The sequence below is a fragment of the Aquarana catesbeiana genome, linkage group LG13 (assembly GCF_042186555.1).
Source record: "Aquarana catesbeiana isolate 2022-GZ linkage group LG13, ASM4218655v1, whole genome shotgun sequence".
Lineage (NCBI taxonomy): Eukaryota > Metazoa > Chordata > Amphibia > Anura > Ranidae > Aquarana > Aquarana catesbeiana.
Genome location: NC_133336.1, coordinates 190,700,194 through 190,720,864, shown reverse-complemented (window position 1 = coordinate 190,720,864; position 20,671 = coordinate 190,700,194). Strand labels below are relative to the sequence as shown.

The window sequence follows — 20,671 nt, the reverse complement described above, 5'->3', positions numbered from 1 at the left end:
TTTAAGGGAGCTGTATCTAGTCAGAGCTGGGCAGAGGAGAAGCTCTAGTGATGTGATGATTGTTATGGTGCAGTGTGTGTGTCTGAGGTCACCTAATCACAGTTGCAACAATCCTTTTAATCACCAGGATGTGTTATGTGGGGGAGGGGTGGATGTCTCACTTTTTATCGATTACATTCAGAAAGGCTGAATGAGCTCAAAGCTTACAGCCTACACATGTCACCTGACTGCTCCCACCAAGTCCCTACTCGTGTCACCTGGCTGCTCCCACCAAGTCCCTACTCGAGTCACCTGACTGCTTCCACCAAGTCCCTACTCGAATCACCTGACTGATCCCACCAAGTCCATACTTCTGTCACCTGACTGCTCCCACCAAATCCCTACTCGTGTCACCTGACTGCTCCCACCAAGTCCCTACTCGTGTCACCTGACTGCTCCCACCAAGTCCCTACTCGTGTCACCTGACTGCTCCCACCAAGTCCCTAACCGTGTCACCTGACTGCTTCTACCAAGTCCCTACTCGTGTCACCTGTTTGCTCCCACCAAGTCCCTACTCATGTCACCTGACTGCTCCCACCAAGTCCCTACACGTGTCACCTGACTGCTCCCACCAAGTCCCTACCCGTGTCACCTGACTGCTCCCACCAAGTCCCTAACCGTGTCACCTGACTGCTCCCACCAAGTCCCTAACCGTGTCACCTGACTGCTCCTACCAAGTCCCTACTCGTGTCACCTGTCTGCTCCCACCAAGTCCCTACTCGTGTCACCTGACTGCTCCCACCAAGTCCCTACCCGTGTCACCTGACTGCTCCCACCAAGTCCCTACCCGTGTCACCTGACTGCTCCCACCAAGTCCCTAACCGTGTCACCTGACTGCTCCTACCAAGTCCCTACTCGTGTCACCTGACTGCTCCCACCAAGTCCCTACACGTGTCACCTGACTGCTCCTACCAACTGCTCCTACACTCAGAGAGTGTGCGGACATTATACAGGAGTTGATCAGAGAGCGTGCGGACATTATACAGGAGTTGATCAGAGAGTGTGCGGACATGATGCGGGAGTTGGTCAGAGAGTGTGCGGACAATATACGGGAGTTGATCAGAGAGTGTGCGGACAATATACGGGAGTTGGTCAGAGAGTGTGCGAACATTATACGGGAGTTGATCAGAGAGTGTGCGGACATTATACAGGAGTTGATCAGAGAGTGTGTGGACATTATACAGGAGTTGATCAGAGAGTGTGCGGACATTATACAGGAGTTGATCAGAGAGTGTGCGGACATTATACAGGAGTTGATCAGAGAGTGTGCGGACATTATACAGGAGTTGATCAGAGAGTGTGCGGACATTATACAGGAGTTGATCAGAGAGTGTGCGGACATTATACAGGAGTTGATCAGAGAGTGTGCGGACATTATACAGGAGTTGATCAGAGAGTGTGCGGACATTATACAGGAGTTGATCAGAGAGTGTGCGGACATTATACAGGAGTTGATCAGAGAGTGTGCGGACATTATACAGGAGTTGATCAGAGAGTGTGTGGACATGATGCGGGAGTTGGTCAGAGAGCGTGCGGACATTATGCGGGAGTTGATCAGAGAGTGTGCGGACATTATACGGGAGTTGATCAGAGAGTGTGCGGACATTATACGGGAGTTGATCAGAGAGCGTGCGGACATTATACGGGAGTTGATCAGAGAGCGTGCGGACATTATACGGGAGTTGATCAGAGAGTGTGCGGACATTATACGGGAGTTGATCAGAGAGTGTGTGGACATTATACGGGAGTTGATCAGAGAGTGTGCGGACATTATACGGGAGTTGATCAGAGAGTGTGTGGACATTATACGGGAGTTGGTCAGAGAGCGTGCGGACATTATGCGGGAGTTGATCAGAGAGTGTGCGGACATTATACGGGAGTTGATCAGAGAGTGTGTGGACATTATACAGGAGTTGGTCAGAGAGCGTGCGGACATTATGCGGGAGTTGATCAGAGAGTGTGCGGACATTATACGGGAGTTGATCAGAGAGTGTGTGGACATTATACGGGAGTTGGTCAGAGAGCGTGCGGACATTATGCGGGAGTTGATCAGAGAGCGTGCGGACATTATGCGGGAGTTGATCAGAGAGTGTGTGGACATGATGCGGGAGTTGATCAGAGAGTGTGCGGACATTATACGGGAGTTGATCAGAGAGTTTGCGGACATGATGCGGGAGTTGATCAGAGAGTGTGTGGACATTATACGGGAGTTGATCAGAGAGTTTGCGGACATGATGCGGGAGTTGATCAGAGAGTGTGCGGACATTATACGGGAGTTGATCAGAGAGTGTGCGGACATGATGCTTAAGTTGGTCAGAGAATGTGCGGACATGATACAGCAGCTGCGAAATGTGGGCGTGGCTTAAATTGTGTAGCGTTACCCCTATAGGGGCTGCTGAGTATAATGGTCCGTCTGTCACGCTGCCCAGCCAGGCACACACTTTTTCATTCCTCAGAGACAATAAAGCAGTCCTTGCATTTTGTTTTATTGAGGGGATATTAAACTTGGATAGGGATGGGGACTCATGAGATGTCCAGGTGGTCAAACATTGGAACATGGGACTCTATATACATCCTGTATATACTCCATTTCTCCTCCTGTACATCATTTCCTCTCTTCTAAGTATCGCTCCGTACTCCTCCTGCACATCGCTTCCTCTCTTCTGAGTATCACTCCATACTCCTCCTGCACATCGCTTCCTCTCTTCTGAGTATCGATCATACTCCTCCTGTAAAGATATATGTGGATAGGGGCAAGTGGCGCTACCTGTGTAGGATACGTACCAGTTATGTGTTAGCTATATAGCTCTAAATTAACTGTGTGCTCTGCTAGTAGTGAACTATAAGTGTGCTTAGACAAACCCGTGTAATAAAGTGTATATGTGCCCAATGGGATAAATATCCCGTACCAAAAGATGCATCCAAATTGTACCGGTATAGCAGCAAAGTGTATATATATATACAAGTGTAACAGAAAATATCATCAGTGGTATTGACAATAATTATAAATAATAAGTATATCAGCACACAGCCCCCTACTAGTGTATAAGGGGTTACCCATATATTGACAATTCGTTCTTGCAGCTGCTGCACTCGCTAATAAAAAGTCTCTAATCAATCCACATCCAGTGCCATGCACTAGTTACATATTACCACTAAATCTCCACTGTGCACAAGTAGCGTGACAAAAAGATATATATAAATATATAACACATTACAAATAAAAATAAAAAATGTATATAAGGTGACCGATTGTTTCAGAAATATACCAATTGTGACAAAAATATAAAATATAAAAAATTGTAGATAAAGATCAATATTGTGAAAGTCCTATCTTGAAGACAATTCATTCAAAAATTCCTGCGTGAAGTGACTGTAGTGATGACAGTTGAAATCCAGTGACTTAGGTGCTCCCCCTCAAGGGTCCCCACTTACCAGCTCCCTGCACCCCTGCAGGGGTAAAAGGCATCTAGTATCCTCGATGTTTTCTTGGAATCCGATGTAGTTGTCCAATGGGGTTGTCCCTAGGGGGCTTCCGCTCCAGGTGTAACTATCCTTCAGGTTTAGGCTTTATCCTCATATAAAAGAAAACAGGGCTCCCATAATGTGATAACGTAGTGTATTTATTCAAAAGTTATTAGGTCCAATTTATATTTACTTTCATTACTGGTCATTGGACCTAATAACTTTTGAATAAATACACTACGTTATCACACTATGGGAGCCCTGTTTTCTTTTATATGAGGATAAAGCCTAAACCTAAAGTGAACAGTGTCAGTGGTTGGTGTCAGTTGGGCAGTGGTCGGTGTCAGTGGGGCAGTGGATTGGGGCACTGGTCAGTGTTGGTGGGGCAGTGGACGGTGTCAGTAGATGGTGTCAGTGGTGCAGAGGATGGTGTCAGTAGTTTTTTGGGTTTTTTTTACATTTAAATTTGTAAATTTTTTTTTTTCACAATCCTTTTTGCTGGACCATGTCAGTGGGGGGGGGGGGGTTGGGTTGTGGTGTCAGTAGTTTTAAAAACTGCTGAGGAAGACCATTCAGAGGTCGATACATCTACAGAGGAGAGGATCCAAGCCTGTGACATTGCGCAGCTACGGTGGTGAGCGAGCGGACGCTCTCAATACGTGTAACAAGCACATTTTTGTTTTTAGATCTAGTAAGTGTTCTCTTTTAGCGGGGTTTATAGCAGAGAGCACTATGTCTGCTGCGTTTTTGATTACATGATACATGAGTCCCTTGAAGTGGAGGAACAGTCGAATAATCTTGGAGATCAACCCCCTATCTGTGAGGAATACATTGGGTGGAGTGGAGATCGTGAAAGGGAAAAATTGAACAGCTGAGAAAATACGTTTGGGGAGTGAAAATAAAAAGTTAATTTGAGTCTTCTTGACTCATCCTTGAGATGAACAGATTAAATAGCTGGTGGTGGTTTGCACAAGCAATAAGAATTACTGAGAAGCACGGTGGTATGATAATAACACCGGAGCACTACTATCAAGATTGATATTGATTTAGACCCCATTCACACAGGGACGACTTGTCAGGCGACCTAGTCGCCTGACAAGTCGCCTCCCGTTCTGTGCTACGGAACCATAGTTGCCAACATTGAAAAAAAAATATGTGGGACACTTTTTTTTGCTGTAGGCGGAGACAATCAATAATTAGGAGGCGGGGCATTCGTTTGTAGGCGTGGCCTAGTAAAAAATAATAGTTGCGGCGCGCGAAGCGCGCCGCGGCGAAAAATGGGCGTGGTTTACGCGGAAAGTGGGCGTGGCTTACGCGGAAAGTGGGCGTGGCTTACGCGGAAAGTGGGCGTGGCTCAAGAGGGTATGGTTAGAGTCTGAGATGAATGGGGGAGGGAAAGGGGGAGAGGGAAAGGGGGAGAGGGAAAGGGGGAGAGGGGAATGACGGGACAGCAGCCCCAGGTCCTACACAACAATAGAAATATGTGTATTCTAGAAAGTTTAACAATCAGCAGATAAAGATACTCCAAACACCTGGTGTTAACGCTTCAATCATCCCGGCACCATGGTTGTTATGGTGTCAGGATGATTGAAGCGCATTATTTCTATTATTACATTGTAATATAAAATTAAATCATTCAACTCACCATAATGCAGAATCAGTGGGATCCCTGAGCGTGTCACTAGCCACGTCGCCTGCCACCAGCAGAGTCTGTCCTTGCATCAGGTGCCCCCGCCAGAGTCTGTCCTTGCATCAGGTGCCCCCGCCAATGCAGCCCCCCCTCAGTTAGTGCAGCCCCCCCTCAGTGCAGCCCCCCCTCAGTGAAGCCCCCCCTCAGTTAATGCAGCCCCCCCCTCAGTTAATGCAGCCCCCCCCTCAGTGCAGCCCCCCTTCAGTTAGTGCAGCCCACCCTCAGTGCAGCCCCACTCAGTTAGTGCAGCCTCCCCCCCTTAGTGCAGCCCCCCCAGTTAGTGCAGCCTCCCCTCAGTGCAGCCCCCCCCAGTTAGTACAGCCTCCCCCCTCAGTGCAGCCCCCCCCTCAGTTAGTGCAGCCCCCCTCAGTGCAGCCTCCCCTCAGTGCAGCCCCCCCCTCAGTTAGTGCAGCCCCCCCCTCAGTTATTGCAGCCCCCCCTCAGTTAGTGCAGCCCCACTCACTGCAGCCCTCCCTCAGTTAGTGCAGCCCCCCTCACTGCAGCCCCCCCCTCAGTTAGTGCAGCCCCCCCCTCAGTTATTGCAGCCCCCCCTCAGTTAGTGCAGCCTCCCCCCCTCAATGCAGCCCGGCCCCCGCTCAGTGGAGGAGCGGCCGGTGTTCTGCCGAGAAAGTTCCCCTCGGCAATGGCGGACCCCCTGTACTGCGCAGGCGCAGCGCTTGCGCAGTACGGGGCTGGGGAACTTTCAGGAAGACACGGCGCCGGCGCCGTGTCTTCTGCTCGCTTCAGTGGAGAGGGGAGGGGCCGTGCAGCAAAGAAGCCGCTTCATTGGCTGCACGGATCGAGCCCCCTTCCCCTCTCCACTAGAGGCAGCTAGAGCGGCAGCGCCGGCCGCCATTTTGCTGGAGCCCGCTGCTCCAAAAAAAAAAAAAAAAAAAAAAAAAAAAAAAAAAAACCAACATTCCCGATTTTCCTTATGGAAAATCCCGATTCGGGACACTCTCCAATCGGGACGAGGGTCCCAAAATCGGGATTGTCCCGGGAAAATCGGGACTGTTGGCAACTATGCGGAACCGTTCTAAGGGGAGCGACGCAAGTCGCTCCGACTTAGAAAAAGGTTCCTGTACGACTTCGGGGGCGACTTGGGGCGACTTGCATAGACTTCTATACAGAAGTCGTTCTGCAAGTCGCCCGGGCAGTCGTTTGCAGGTCGCCTCGCTGAGGCGACCTGCAAGTCGTGTTGCCCCTGTGTGAATGGGGTCTTATGGGACATTTATTATGAATTTTTTATTAATTTGAATTTTATTGCATGTATACATAGCACTAAGTATAGCATTAAATTATCACTGTAGTAGTGCTGCACTGTGTGTGTGTATGTGCGTCTTTTGGTATATATATATATATATGTATATATATATATATATATATTTTTTTTTTTAAAGTGTAGTGATTTCACTTAACATGTATAGCGACTGCAACTTTGCACTTGAGTAATTTAGGGTGGCGCTGATTGTTTCACACATTTGAATAAAAATATATAACATCTAAAGCAACTCTCTCCTTTATGATATAAACCAAATAAATAAAACTCCAATCCAGCTCAGATTGAATATTATAGAATATTAAGGTGTCCGTTTATGAAGCAGTGAAATCTATTCACTGCTTCGTTCTCCAGCATTCACAGTGAAGATTTTTCTCCTCTGTGTGCCAGTTTATGAAGCTTTGTAGATCGCTTCACCTTTGGAGGAGTGAAGAGATCTACAAATGCTTCAAACAGTGGAGAACGGCCCCTGATACTGGAATCTCGTGAGACTTTACCAGATTACAGCACCAGAAATACAGAGATGTCAGTTTATTAAGCGGTGATAAATTATCACCGCTCAATACACGGATGATTAATGTTAATAAAATAATGAGTCCCCCTACATTATATACATATGTATACACACACACACATTATATATACATGTATATACACACACATTATATATATATACATATACACATTATATGTATATATGTATATATATGTATACACATAAATATGACAGGGGGACATGCTTACAGTGTTGGGGGGTCTGAACGAGGCATAAGGAAGTTAAAAATCTTCCTCCTTCCCCCCTCAGATCCCCCGAGATTTCCTCTTCACTCCCCGATTCACCACCTCTGAGCTGGTGAACCTGGGAGTGTGAATTCCGACTCAGATCGCCAGTGAATCGGTGAGATCACCGCTTCATAAACTGGCCGTTACTGTCGTTCAATGAGGATTCTCCGAGTGAAGAGATAATCGGCGGGAGAACAAGTTCAAACATGTTCTCCCCGATTATCACTGTTTCATAAACTGTTTATGGACTGTGATCAGCGGCGATCCTCGGGATCACCGCTGATCACTGCTTCATAAACGGACACCTCTGTCTCTCCAATTGATTCATGTAATTTTACAGTTATTATTGTCCCGTTTTTCATTCATTTTTTTTATATAAATTGTGTTTTTAAAAAAAATGTATTGAAAGTACTGTTTTTTTTTGTCTTTTAACCTCATAGCCAAATATATATGTAGGATTGGAGACACTCGGATTCTAATGGATCTGTGTGTTAGCCCAAGAGTAGTGATATATTGGTATTAAAGGGGTTAAATGTAAAAACTCGAAGGGTTAGTTGACTCCTGCTTGTAATCCATTAACCCCAAACTTTGAGGCTTTCCTCAATGAAGTCTATAAATCTCGATACAAAATTCTGACATTTTTTATTTTGAAAATGCCATAGTTACATAGGCTGAAAAAGGACACAAGATATAGTGGGGGGTAGTTAATTTAATGCAAATTTTAAGGGGGACAAGTTAAAAAACCCCAATCCTGTAAATTATATTCTTGGGAGATGCCTTTAAAGTGGTTGTAAACCCACTAAAAAAACCCCAAAAAACTGCAAGACAAAGGCATAATGAGCTAGTAAGAATAGCATACTAGCTTTATTATGAAATACACACCTTAGATCGAATCCCCCGCAGCAGTCCCAGTTCACAGCTCCAGCCGGCGACATCGCTCCTGAAGTTACTTCCAGGTATCCGGTGCTGTGATTGGCCGGAGCCGCGATGACGTCACTCCCGCACATCAGCGCGGGACCCACCGGTAAGGGCACACTAGCTGAAGCAATGGCACGAATGTGCCGTTACTTCAGTGCACATGTGCCCATGATGTTGGCAAATGCTGATACAGGGGATATCTCCTAAACCGTGCAGGTTTAGTGGGATCGCAGTGTTAGTGGGATCAGCCCAGATACCTGCTAGCACCTGCGTTTTGCCCCTCCGCCCGGCCCAGCCCAGCCCAGCCCTCCCAAGTGCAGTATCGATCTATCACTGTCACTTACAAAACACTAAACGCATAACTGCAGCGTTCGCAAAGTCAGGCCTGAACCCTGCGAACAGTTTTTTTGGTAGCGTTTTGATGAACTGGCAAGCACCAGCGGCCTAGTACACCCCGGTCGTAGTCAAACCAGCACTGCAGTAACACTTGGTGACATGGTGAGTCCCATAAGTGCAGTTCAAGCTGGTGAGGTGGCAAGCACAAGTAGTGTCCCGCTGCCACCAAGAAGATGACAAACACAGGCCCGTCGTGCCCATAATGCCCTTCCTGCTGCATTCGCCAATCCTAATTGGGAACCCACCACTTCTGCAGCGCCCGTACTTCCCCCATTTACATCCCCAACCAAATACAGTCGGCTGCATGAGAGGCATTTTCTTTATGTCCTCCCGAGTACCCCTACCCAACGAACCCCCCCAAAAAAGATGTCGTGTCTGCAGCAAGCGCGGATATAGGCGTGACACCCGCTATTATTGTCCCTCCTGTCCTGACAATCCTGGTCTTTGCATTGGTGAATGTTTTGAACGCTACCATTCACTAGTTGAGTATTAGCGTAGGGTACAGCATTGCACAGACTAGGCACACTTTCACAGGGTCTCCCAAGATGCCATCGCATTTTGAGAGACCCGAACATGGAACCGTTTAGTTATAAAAGTTACAGTTACAAAAAAAAAGTGTAAAAAAAAAACACAAAAAAAATATATAAAATGAAAAAAAATAGTTGGCGTTTCATTGTTCTCTCTCTCTCTATTCTCTCTCTATTGTTCTGCTCTTTTTTACTGTATTCTATTCTGCAATGTTTTATTGTTATTATGTTTTATCATGTTTGCTTTTCAGGTATGCAATTTTTTATACTTTACCGTTTACGGTGTTTTATTGTTAACCATTTTTTTTGTCTTCAGGTACGCAATTCACGACTTTGAGTGGTTATACCAGAATGATGCCTGCAGGTTTAGGTATCATCTTGGTATCATTCTTTTCAGCCAGCGGTCGGCTTTCATTTAAAAGCAATCCTAGCGGCTAATTAGCCTCTAGACTGCTTTTACAAGCAGTGGGAGGGAATGCCCCACCACCGTCTTCCGTGTTTTTCTCTGGCTCTCCTGTCTCAACAGGGAACCTGAGAATGCAGCCGGTGATTCAGCCAGCTGACCATAGAGCTGATCAGAGACCAGAGTGGCTTCAAACATCTCTATGGCCTAAGAACCTGGAAGCTATGAGCATTTTATGACTTAGATTTCGCCGGATGTAAACAGCCCCATTGAGAAATTGGGAAAGCATTTTATCACACCGATCTTGGTGTGGTCAGATGCTTTGAGGGCAGAGGAGAGATCTAGGGTCTAATAGACCCCAATTTTTTTCAAAAAAGAGTACCTGTCACTACCTATTGCTATCATAGGGGATATTTACATTCCCTGGGATAACAATAAAAATGATTACAAAAAAAAAAAAATGAAAGGAACAGTTTAAAAATAGGATAAAAAAGCAAAAAAATAATAAAGGAAAAAAAAAAAAAAAGCACCCCTGTCCCCCCCTGCTCAAATGTCAAGCGGCGGTCTGTCGTCAAACGTAAACAGCAATTGCACCATGCATGTGAGGTATCACCGCGAAGGACAGATCGAGGGTAGTAATTTTAGCAGTAGAACTCCTCTGTAAATCTAAAGTGGTAACCTGTAAAGGCTTTTAAAGGCTTTTAAAAATGTATTTATTTTGTTGCCACTACACGTTTGTGCGCAATTTTAAAGCATGTCATGTTTGGTATCCATGTACTCGGCCTAAGATCATCTTTTTTATTTCATCAAACATTTGGGCAATATAGTGTGTTTTAGTGCATTAAAATTTTAAAAAGTGTGTTTTTTCCCAAAAAAATGCGTTTGAAAAATCGCTGCGCAAATACTGTGTGAAAAAAAAAAAATGAAACACCCACCATTTTAATCTGTAGGGCATTTGCTTTAAAAAAAATATATAATGTTTGGGGGTTCAAAGTAATTTTCTTGCAAAAAAAAATAATTTTTTCATGTAAACAAAAAGTGTCAGAAAGGGCTTTGTCTTCAAGTGGTTAGAAGAGTGGGTGATGTGTGACATAAGCTTCTAAATGTTGTGCATAAAATGCCAGGACAGTTCAAACCCCCCCAAATGACCCCATTTTGGAAAGTAGACACCCCAAGCTATTTGCTGAGAGGCATGTCGAGTCCATGGAATATTTTATATTGTGACACAAGTTGTGGGAAAAAGACACATTTTTTTTTTTTTTGCACAAAGTTGTCACTAAATGATATATTGCTCAAACATGCCATGGGAATATGTGAAATTACACCCCAAAATACATTCTGTTGCTTCTCCTGAGTACGGGGATACCACATGTGTGAGACTTTTTGGGAACTTAGCCGCGTACGGGACCCTGAAAACCAAGCACCGCCTTCAGGCTTTCTAAGGGCGTAAATTTTTGATTTCACTCTTCACTGCCTGTCACAGTTTCGGAGGCCATGGAATGCCCAGGTGGCACAAAACCCCCCAAATGACCCTATTTTGGAAAGTAGACACCCCAAGCTATTTGCTGAGAGGTATAGTGAGTATTTTGCAGACTTCACTTTTTGTCACAAAGTTTTGAAAACTGAAAAAAGAAAAAAAAATTTTTTTTTTTGTCTGTCTTCATTTTCAAAAGCAAATGAGAGCTGCAAAATACTCATCATGCCTCTCAGCAAATAGCTTGGGGTGTCTACTTTCCAAAATGGGGTCATTTGGGGGGGGGGGGGGGTTGTGCCGCCTGGGCATTCCATTGCCTCCGAAACTGTGATAGGCAGTGAAGAGTGAAGTCAAAAATTTACACCCTTAGAAATCCTGAAGGCGGTGCTTGGTTTTCGAGGCCCCGTACGCGGCTAGGCTCCCAAAAAGTCCCACACATGTGGTATCCCCGTACTCAGGATTTATTTAGTGACATCTTTGTGCAAAAAAAAAAAAAGTGTCACTTTCCCGCAACTTGTGTCAAAATATAAAATATTCCATGGACTCAACATGCCTCTCAGCAAATAGCTTGGGGTGTCTACTTTCCAAAATGGGGTCATTTGGGGGGGGGGGGGGTTGTGCCGCCTGGGCATTCCATTGCCTCCGAAACTGTGATAGGCAGTGAAGAGTGAAGTCAAAAATTTACACCCTTAGAAATCCTGAAGGCGGTGATTGGTTTTCGAGGCCCCGTACGCGGCTAGGCTCCCAAAAAGTCCCACACATGTGGTATCCCCGTACTCAGGATTTATTTAGTGACATCTTTGTGCAAAAAAAAAAAAAAAGTGTCACTTTCCCGCAACTTGTGTCAAAATATAAAATATTCCATGGACTCAACATGCCTCTCAGCAAATAGCTTGGGGTGTCTACTTTCCAAAATGGGGTCATTTGGGGGGGGGGGGGGTTGTGCCATCTGGGCATTTTATGGCCTTCAAAACTGTGATAGGTAGTGAGGAGTGAAATCAAAAATTTACGCCCTTAGAAATCCGGCGGTGATTGGTTTTCGGGGCCCCGTACGTGGCTAGGCTCCCAAAAAGTCCCACACATGTGGTATCCCCGTACTCAGGAGAAGCAGCCGAATGTATTTTGGGGTGCAATTCCACATATGCCCATGGCCTGTGTGAGCAATATATCATTTAGTGACAACTTTTTGTAATTTTTTTTTTTTTGTCATTATTCAATCACTTGGGACAAAAAAATTAATATTCAATGGGCTCAACATGCCTCTTAGCAATTTCCTTGGGGTGTCTACTTTCCAAAATGGGGTCATTTGGGGGGGGGGGGGGTTGTACTGCCCTGCCATTTTAGCACCTCGAGAATCGACATAGGCAGTCATAAACTAAAAGCTGTGTAAATTCCAGAAAATGTACCCTAGTTTGTAGACGCTATAACTTTTGCGCAAACCAATAAATATACGCTTATTGACATTTTTTTTTACCAAAGACATGTGGCCGAATACATTTTGGGGGGTCTCCTTAGTCTGCCTGTAAAGTAGCACATCTTTCTCGTGTTTATAACAGTGCCACAGCAAAAATTACATTTCTAAAGTGCTCGTAATGTATTGTCGGAACCTGGCAATATAGATAAAAATCATTGAAAAAAACAGCATGGGTCCCCCCCCGTCCATTACCAGGCCCTTTGGGTCTGATATGGATATTAAGGGGAAGCCCGCACCAAAATTTTTGAAAAAAATGAAGTTGGCCCCCCCGAAATCCATACCAGGCCCTTCAGGTCTTTTATGGGTATTAGAGTTAACCCCGCGCCAAAATTTAAAAAATAATGGCGTGGGGGTCCCCCCCAAAATCCATACCAGGTCCTTATCCGAGCATGCAACCTGTCAGCCCCCCCCCCCGAACTGTACCAGGCCACATGCCCTCAACATGGGGAGGGTGCTTTGTCACGTGACGTCAGAGAGGGGCGGGGTCACCCATTTACATCACTGGGTGGCCCTACCCTCAGCTATATAAGAGCTGTTATTGTGAAAAGACGGCAGTCGCTGGGATGCCTCCCATGGGGGCGGAGTTTTTTCATTTTTTTTTCTGGGGTTGTCGGTGCTGTGATGGACGAATGGACATTGTGGGACACTTTTATTAGAAAAAAAAAAAGGAATTATCCAAAACTGTCTCTTGTCATTTTAACTCCTTGGACACTTTTTTTGGTGAATGTGTACAATGTACCCGATACCCATTCACATACAGGGGGGCGGGATGTGGGGCCCCCTTGTTAAAGGGGGCTTCCAGATTCCAATAAGCATCCTGCCCGCAGACCCCCACAACCACCGGGCAAGGGTTGTGGGGGGAAGAGTCTCTTGTCCCCATCAACATCAAAGCACCCTACCCATGATGAGTGCATGTGGCCTGGTACGGTTCATGAGTGGGGCGCTCTGTCCCCCCCCTTTTTCCTGAGGCCTGCCAGGTTGCGTGCTTGGATAAGGGTCTGGTATGGATTTTGGGGAGGACCCGCTTGCCATTTTTTTTATTTTTGGTTCCCCTTAATATCCATACCAGACCCAAAGGACCAGGTAATGGACTGGGGGGGACTCACATTGCTTTTTTTACATTACAGCCGCGAGCGGTTTGAAATGACATTTTTTCCTTTAGAAATGTAATTTTGCTGCTCTCATTCATTTCACTATATATGCCTGCTATGTAAGCAGCCTCACATAGTTGTGGGGTGTAGACTTAGCCCCCTGAGCCATGATTGGCTGAAGGCACCCTGCCTTTGGCACATCATGGCTCTCACAGCAGAGCGCGCTGTGATTGGCCAAAGCATGCAGGTCAGGTGTATGCTTTGGCCAATCAGCAGCCGTCAATGCACTGTGATCTCGCAGTGCATTGACGGTCTCACAGTGCATTGTGGGGCGTTCCGCGGGTGCTCAAATTTTCCACGAACGCCCCATAATGTTCTAGATTCGAATTTTACAATCGACTCGAACATTGGGCTCATCCCTAGTGGTGTTACAGAACAAAACAATTCTCGCGGACAGCGTCAGTAAAAATGTATTTTGGCATCACATATTGTGGGTATTTAATAGATTTTTTTTCATTGTACCACACTGCATTGTCTTAAAATGTTATTAAAGTATGGTTCCACCCAAAAAAACAAACATACCTGAAAAATTCAAAAAACAAAACAAAAAAAATGTGGATATTTTTTTTTTTTTTCTACTTACCTCTAAATGCTTGTTGCTAGGTGGTCCCTTTTAGTCTGCCCCTTCCTTTGCCTGGGCTGGTGACATCACTTCTGCCTCGGCACAGGAAGGGCTCCGCTCTGTTCCCTCCCTCCTGTCAATCATCTGGGACCCATTACAGGTCCCAGGTGATTGAGCGGCCAATCACGGCGCGCGGCGTCGCTCGCGCATGCGCAGTGGGTGCCAGGCTGTGAAGCCCAGCCCAGCGCCCACAGTTGAAATGCCGGCGCCGACGAGCGGAGGGGGGGGGACGAGCGGGGCTTCGATCCCCCGCATCGCTGGACCCAGGGACAGGTAAGTGTCCAATTAAAAGTCAGCAGCTGCAGTATTTGTAGCTGCTGACTTTTAATTTTTTTTTTTTTAATGTACCCCCTGGGTGGAACCCCACTTTAAAATGTGAAAACTTACTGCACAAAAACTACAACCTCTCATTCCCTGAACCGCCTTTCTGTAATCCCGATTATTCCCAAAATATTAAAAATGTAGACTTTAAAGTGTTACTAAACCCAGGACCCTGCATTCACAATATCTGGTCTTCCACAGTGCACAGAACATGGAAATGCAATTATTTTAGTCAATATAAACTGCTAAATATCTTTACTCATCAGCAGTATATAGTAGTCTTGTCACTCCTATCAGTTTCCAGCTGAGCATCGGTTAAAGCTTGTAGGAGGAGTTTTTTATTCTGCTCTGACTGTCCTATAAGGGTGCATGACTCCTGACCCTCTGTCTTGACAGTGCTGATTGGCCCTGTGCTGATTACATGCACCCTCCCAGAAAAAAAAACCTCTCTAGCAATAGTGCCTCCAAGACTCTGTTCTATCAGCAGATGGATTGGGGACAGTAAAAGAAGGGGAGAATCAGAGAGGACAGGATCAAACAGCCTTTTTGCACAATGGGGAGGATTAAGATTCCTCAGATTCCCCTCTGAGGAAGAGGGCTCTGAGGAAGAGGGGATCTCCCCTCAAAATGCGTCAGCCATCTGGAAGGTTCTCCGGCGTGCTGTACACAGTCCTGGTGACCTGGTCGCTTTGTCTCCATTGTGGACTTTGATATGTTTTTATGATGTACTTGTTTGTGAGTATGTTTTCTTTCTTTCTATATACCAATAAACACTACTTGGATAATGCGCAAGGCTGGTGCGCCCTCTTTTCAGATTTCAAGTAGCCAGGGCTCTCATTGAGATCTATTGTAATGACAATAACAGAACTGAGACCTTACTAAAGTAAATTGTAATAGATTGGCACATCCCATATATGTGAATGGAAATAACACGAGTGCTCCTATATAGTGAATACAAAGTATTGAACGTATTGTACATTATTAGTAATTAGTTATTAGTAATTCCCAGATACCCCCATACTGTACTATGTACCATGTTTTAATTTCAGGAGAAAACCACAAAGCGGATCATACAACGGTGAATATAATACATCTGGCACTATCAGGTTGTGTGGTGTTGCTCGCATGTGTTTTCCTCATCCATCACATCAAGACAGAAGTGATCACACCCTCTAAGGAATGAATGGAGACTCTATGTTGTGGGTCGCGGCTTATACCTGCCTGTTGTAGAAGTGAAATCTGGATTTCTTCACCAGGAACACCATAAACTGGAGCTTTGACTTAAGACCCATCATCTGGTTTTGTTCTTCAAAAGACAGTTTTTGGTTACAATAAAAATGATTTGTACTTACCTAAGAATGAACCAAACAGGAGGTTAATGTTTGCCCAAAATTTCAGTTCAGAAGGTTATCACTTTGGCCCTGATTCCAGGCTTCATGGACTCTCATGCATGGATGTCTATTACATTCAGTACTCATTACTGAGATTTTGTTTTGGCACAACATAGGACCAACCAATGCATTAAGGTCAAGAAATAAAAGACTGGTCATCTAAAGCTGGCCATACACTAGTAGATTTTTGAATGAAAGTTCGTACAAACACTCATAAGAGCATTCATATGAACATTCACAGTATATTAAATGACTTGACAAATGTAATTTACAAGTACTTCAAAATTTCATTTGCTTTGGACAATTGATTTTGGAATGATTGACTTGTCCAAATGAAACTCACATACACTGTAAGAAATTTGTTTGTTTCAGAATAATTTTCCATCCTATTCAAATTTTCTTGAAAATTTTAGAATGACTGGTGTGTGGCCAGCGTTAGACGTTTTGCCTTGAGTAGTCACCAAGGGTTTTCACCAATGCAGGTTGAATGTCTCTTTTAGAGTAAACTGGCCTTGCAGTCTTCCTTAGGATTGGCAAATCTAGATATAGGTTCTGGAGCCCAGGAACTTTGTAGAATATTGGGTGGGATAAAGCTTCCAACCCCGGGTCCACATTTTGATGGATGTCAGCTTCCTGATTTTGCTGGTGTGTACAGCCCTTCTAGTATGAGTGCTTACTATTCCTCAGGGCTCCAATCTCTCCAAGGATCTGTGTGACTAAAAGGGATCAGCTAGGAGTGTGTGTATGAACCCTGACTAGGCCGATGCCTGTGAGTTTTGGGTTGGTGTGAAAACAGACTAAGGGCCTAAGCCTGAAGTGCTGCAAGAGGAAACCAAGAGGCTAAAAGTGGAAGTTTAAAGAGGGAGTCCACCTAAACCGCCTAAAAAAAAAAAAAATTAAAAGCCAGCAGCTACAAATACTGCAGCTGCTGACTTTTAATACATGGCCACTTACCTGTCCCAGGGTCCAGCGATGTCGGCAGCCGACGCCGAGAACCTGTACAGTTCTCGGCAGCTGCCGCCGCCATCCTAGGTGATGGAATCAGGAAGTGAAGTGTTGCGGCTTCACTTCCCGGTTCCCTACTGCGCATGCGTGAGTCGCGCTGCACATCGTAACTGGTCCCCGTTCTCTCCTGGGAGCTGTGTGTTTCCCAGGAGACAGCGCGGAGGGACAGGAAGAGGCATAGACTCCCATGGGAGTCTATGCCGGAAGTGGGTGCAAATACCTGTCTTAGACTGGTATCTGCACCCCCCTCCCCCCTGAAAGGTGCCAAATGTGACACCGGAGGGGGGGAGGGTTCCGAAAAGCGGAAGTTCCATTTTTGTGTGGAACTCCGCTTTAAGCTACATATAAGTCTGCTTAAAAACACTGCTACCCCCTCCTCCTATCTATGCTGTATTTAGTCCTACTCCCCAAAGAGCCACGATTTTTACAAGGTCCCGGTTCCCAGAGCCCACGACTCTGTAGGCAGCACCACACTCTCCGACACAACCGGACTGAAAAGGGGATATTTATTATGACAATATACAGTATTGTGCAAAGGTTTTAGGCAGGTGTAAAAAAATGCTGTAAATTTAGAATGCTTTCCGAAATAGAAGTGTTAATAGTTTATTTTTATAAATTAACAAAATAGAAAGTAAATGAGCAGAAGAGAAATCCAAATCCAATCAATATTTGGTGTTATTGCCCTGCATCCACTTACAATTTTTATTAACAAAACAAAAACAAAAACAGAATTATAATTTTCCTGGTGATTTTTTTTTTTTTTTTTTTTTTTTTACTTTATTAACTAATATTTAAACTTTTTTTCTGTTTGTTTGCTTTGTTCATTGATATTTTTACACTTTTTACATATATTTACACGTATCACACTGAAAAAAGCACAAAATTGAAAAAAACTACTTTACTTCATTTGTAAAAAAAACTGGCAATGCTTTGTACCAAAATCATAATTTTAGTGTTTTTTTTAAATAGGACAAATTACAGAATAAAATGTAAACTTTTTATGTGCAGTAACACTGTTTATTTTTAAACTAACAGTGCTCAAAAAACACAAAAAGTGCCTTTTTATTTTAGTTTTATTATGTTTAATTTTCTAAGGATTGCGAGAAAAAAAAAATCATTGTTGCAGGACAATATTCACAAAAAGAAAGCCTTGTTTGTACTTTAAAAACAATTTATGTATTAACTTGTTATTTTACATAATGACACAATTATTGCTGAATAAACAGGCTCCATAGCAGAAATGTGAAAATTGCTCTGGTCCATAAGGGGTGAACAGGTGTGAGAACCAACGTGGATAGAGTTTAGTCACATAGCCTTTTTTCCATATCGGCGGTATAGGTTTTAAGTCACAATTCTTCCATGAAGACCGCTTCTGGCCAGACTTCTCCAGACAGTAGATGGGTGTACCTGGGTCCCACATGTTTCCACCAGTTCTGTGCTAAAGGCACTGATGGACATCTTCCAATGTCAAAGGTCAGTAAGCATGATGTGTCTTTCATCTGCTGCATTAAAGTGGTTGTAAACTCAGAAAAAAAACAAAAACCTGCAAGACAAAGGCATAATGAGCTTGTATGCACCACACACTAGCTCATTACAAAATACTTGCCTTAAATCAAAGCTGTTGCAGTGGACCCCCCACACTGCTGTGACCGGTGACATGTCTCCCGGAGTTATTTCCTGGTTTTGCGGGCTCTGGCGCTGTGATTGGCCGGAGCCACGATGACGTCACTCCTGCGCATGCGCGCGGGAGCCACCGTCGAGGCACAGCTACTGAAGAAAAGGCACAAACTGCCCTTTTCTTCAGTGCGTAAGTGCCGATGACGTAGGCACATGCGGATACAGTGAATATCTCCTAAACTGTGCAAGTTTAGGAGATATTCTCGGTACCTACAGGTAAGCCTTGTTATCGCTTGAAACCACCGATTTTTACATATTATATTATTAATATATGTAAATGTTTCTGGTAACAAAAGATGACATCAATACATATGTGATCAACCTTATCCTGGGTAAGATGTGGGATCTAAGGTGGAATGATTGTTGGTACTAGAGGTGGTAGTTGTAGCATCTCAGGCTGTGCAGGCTGTGGTCCCTAGGTTGCAATTTCAGGTTGCCATGGATAGCAGGAACCTGGCATCTTCTAAACCTTGCTGACCACAACCTGCAATGTCATTTCTTGTACTGATTAGACTGCTGTACTGTGGGTTGTATTATAACATGTGTTCATGTTAAATGTCTTGCGTGTTTTGTATTCCACTGAAATACACTTTTGTTTAGCAATTTTGTAACGAAAATGAAATGAAAAATTGAAAAGAGAAAATATAAGAATCCTTGTTTTTATTGTTTTTATTGTTGTTAAGATTCTAGGTAGGCATATACGATACAATTTCTGAAATTGTGTAATGTATAAGATATATACAATTTAAAATCACTTGATTTAACTTGCTGAACATGTATTATGTAAGTAAATATCAAAATATATTCATCAGAGTTTTCTTTTTTGACATTATTAAAATAAAAAGCGTATAAGAGGTTTTGATGGCTCATTTTTTAAGGGTACCAGATTTGGCCTGGAGATTCCAGAAAGAGATGGTGACTTTATAGCAGAGATTGGGGACTGCAGAGAGAAGACATCTTACTGCAGCCTGCCCTTGGCTAATTCAGGTTGGGATTTGTAATCTGCAGTTACAGGAAGATTTCAGCAGATAAACATCTTTACTCTTGAAGTGAAAGAACTATGGGGGTTCTCAGAATAAATTCACTGAGCAAGAATTGCTCTGTAGGTTCCCCGATAACTGACATAGATTGTTCCTTTGCTTATTAACAGAAGGTGTGCTCCATCTCTGCCGATGTCATTAAATGACTGGTTCTTCCTCGGCCTCTAAACAGGAGGAAGGACCTTAGGCGGTGACAGACAACTGCTTGGGAGGATCATCTGACTCACCTGTAGAGCCAAAACTTACATAGTGATGTCAAACTTCTGACAAAACCTTCTTCTTTCAGTAAAGAACCCCTACCCCAGTACAGATCCCCTCCCTCCCCACCAGTACAGAATCCCACTCCCATGGCAGGATAAATATGCAGTATATTACATGCAATGCAAATTATTAAATTTTTGTTCCTGAGCTTAAATACACTGTATGAGGTTTCAACAGGGTTGACAAACTGCCAACAAGCATGCAAGCAGTGCTGGGTGTATTTATTGAAAACCCAGCATGCTTTGCAAACAACATCTTTTTTTTTCAACTTAGCTCATAATATTCTCCCCAGAACATGCCCTCATCCCCTACGTTTCCATTAAGATTAATAATATAACTATCAGTCCCTCTCTTCATGCCAAGAGACTAGGTGTGATCCTGGACTTTGACCTGTCCTTTTGGCCCCAAATCCAATCACTGCCCAAATCTTGTAGACTTTATCTACATAACATCTCCAAAATCTGCCCTTCTTAACCAGTGAAACCATCAAGCTACTCATTCACTCACTGGTTATCTCTCATGTTGACTATTGCAACTTCCTTCTCATAGAACTACCTCCACACAGGCTATCCTAACCAACCAGTTTCCGCTACCCCTCTCTGCCAATCCCTCCACTGACTTCTGATCACCCAACAAATAAATAAAATTCTAAATACTAACAACAACATACAAAGCCATCCACAACTCTGCGCCCAACTACATAACCAATCTTGTCTCATTATATCACCCAAACCGTCTTCTCAACTCCTCCCATG

General features: G+C 44.3%; 1 protein-coding gene across 1 annotated transcript in view; it reads left to right on the top strand.

Annotated features, from left to right (window-relative positions):
• The window catches only part of LOC141116859 (high affinity immunoglobulin gamma Fc receptor I-like), a 94,973-nt gene extending 78,188 nt beyond the window's left edge, over positions 1 to 16,785 (top strand). Inside the window, 1 exon segment of the mRNA XM_073609331.1 lies at positions 15,592 to 16,785. Within this exon segment, the coding sequence (XP_073465432.1) occupies positions 15,592 to 15,725 (134 nt within the window). The 3' untranslated portion in view covers positions 15,726 to 16,785.
• Positions 16,786 to 20,671: the final 3,886 nt, after the last annotated feature.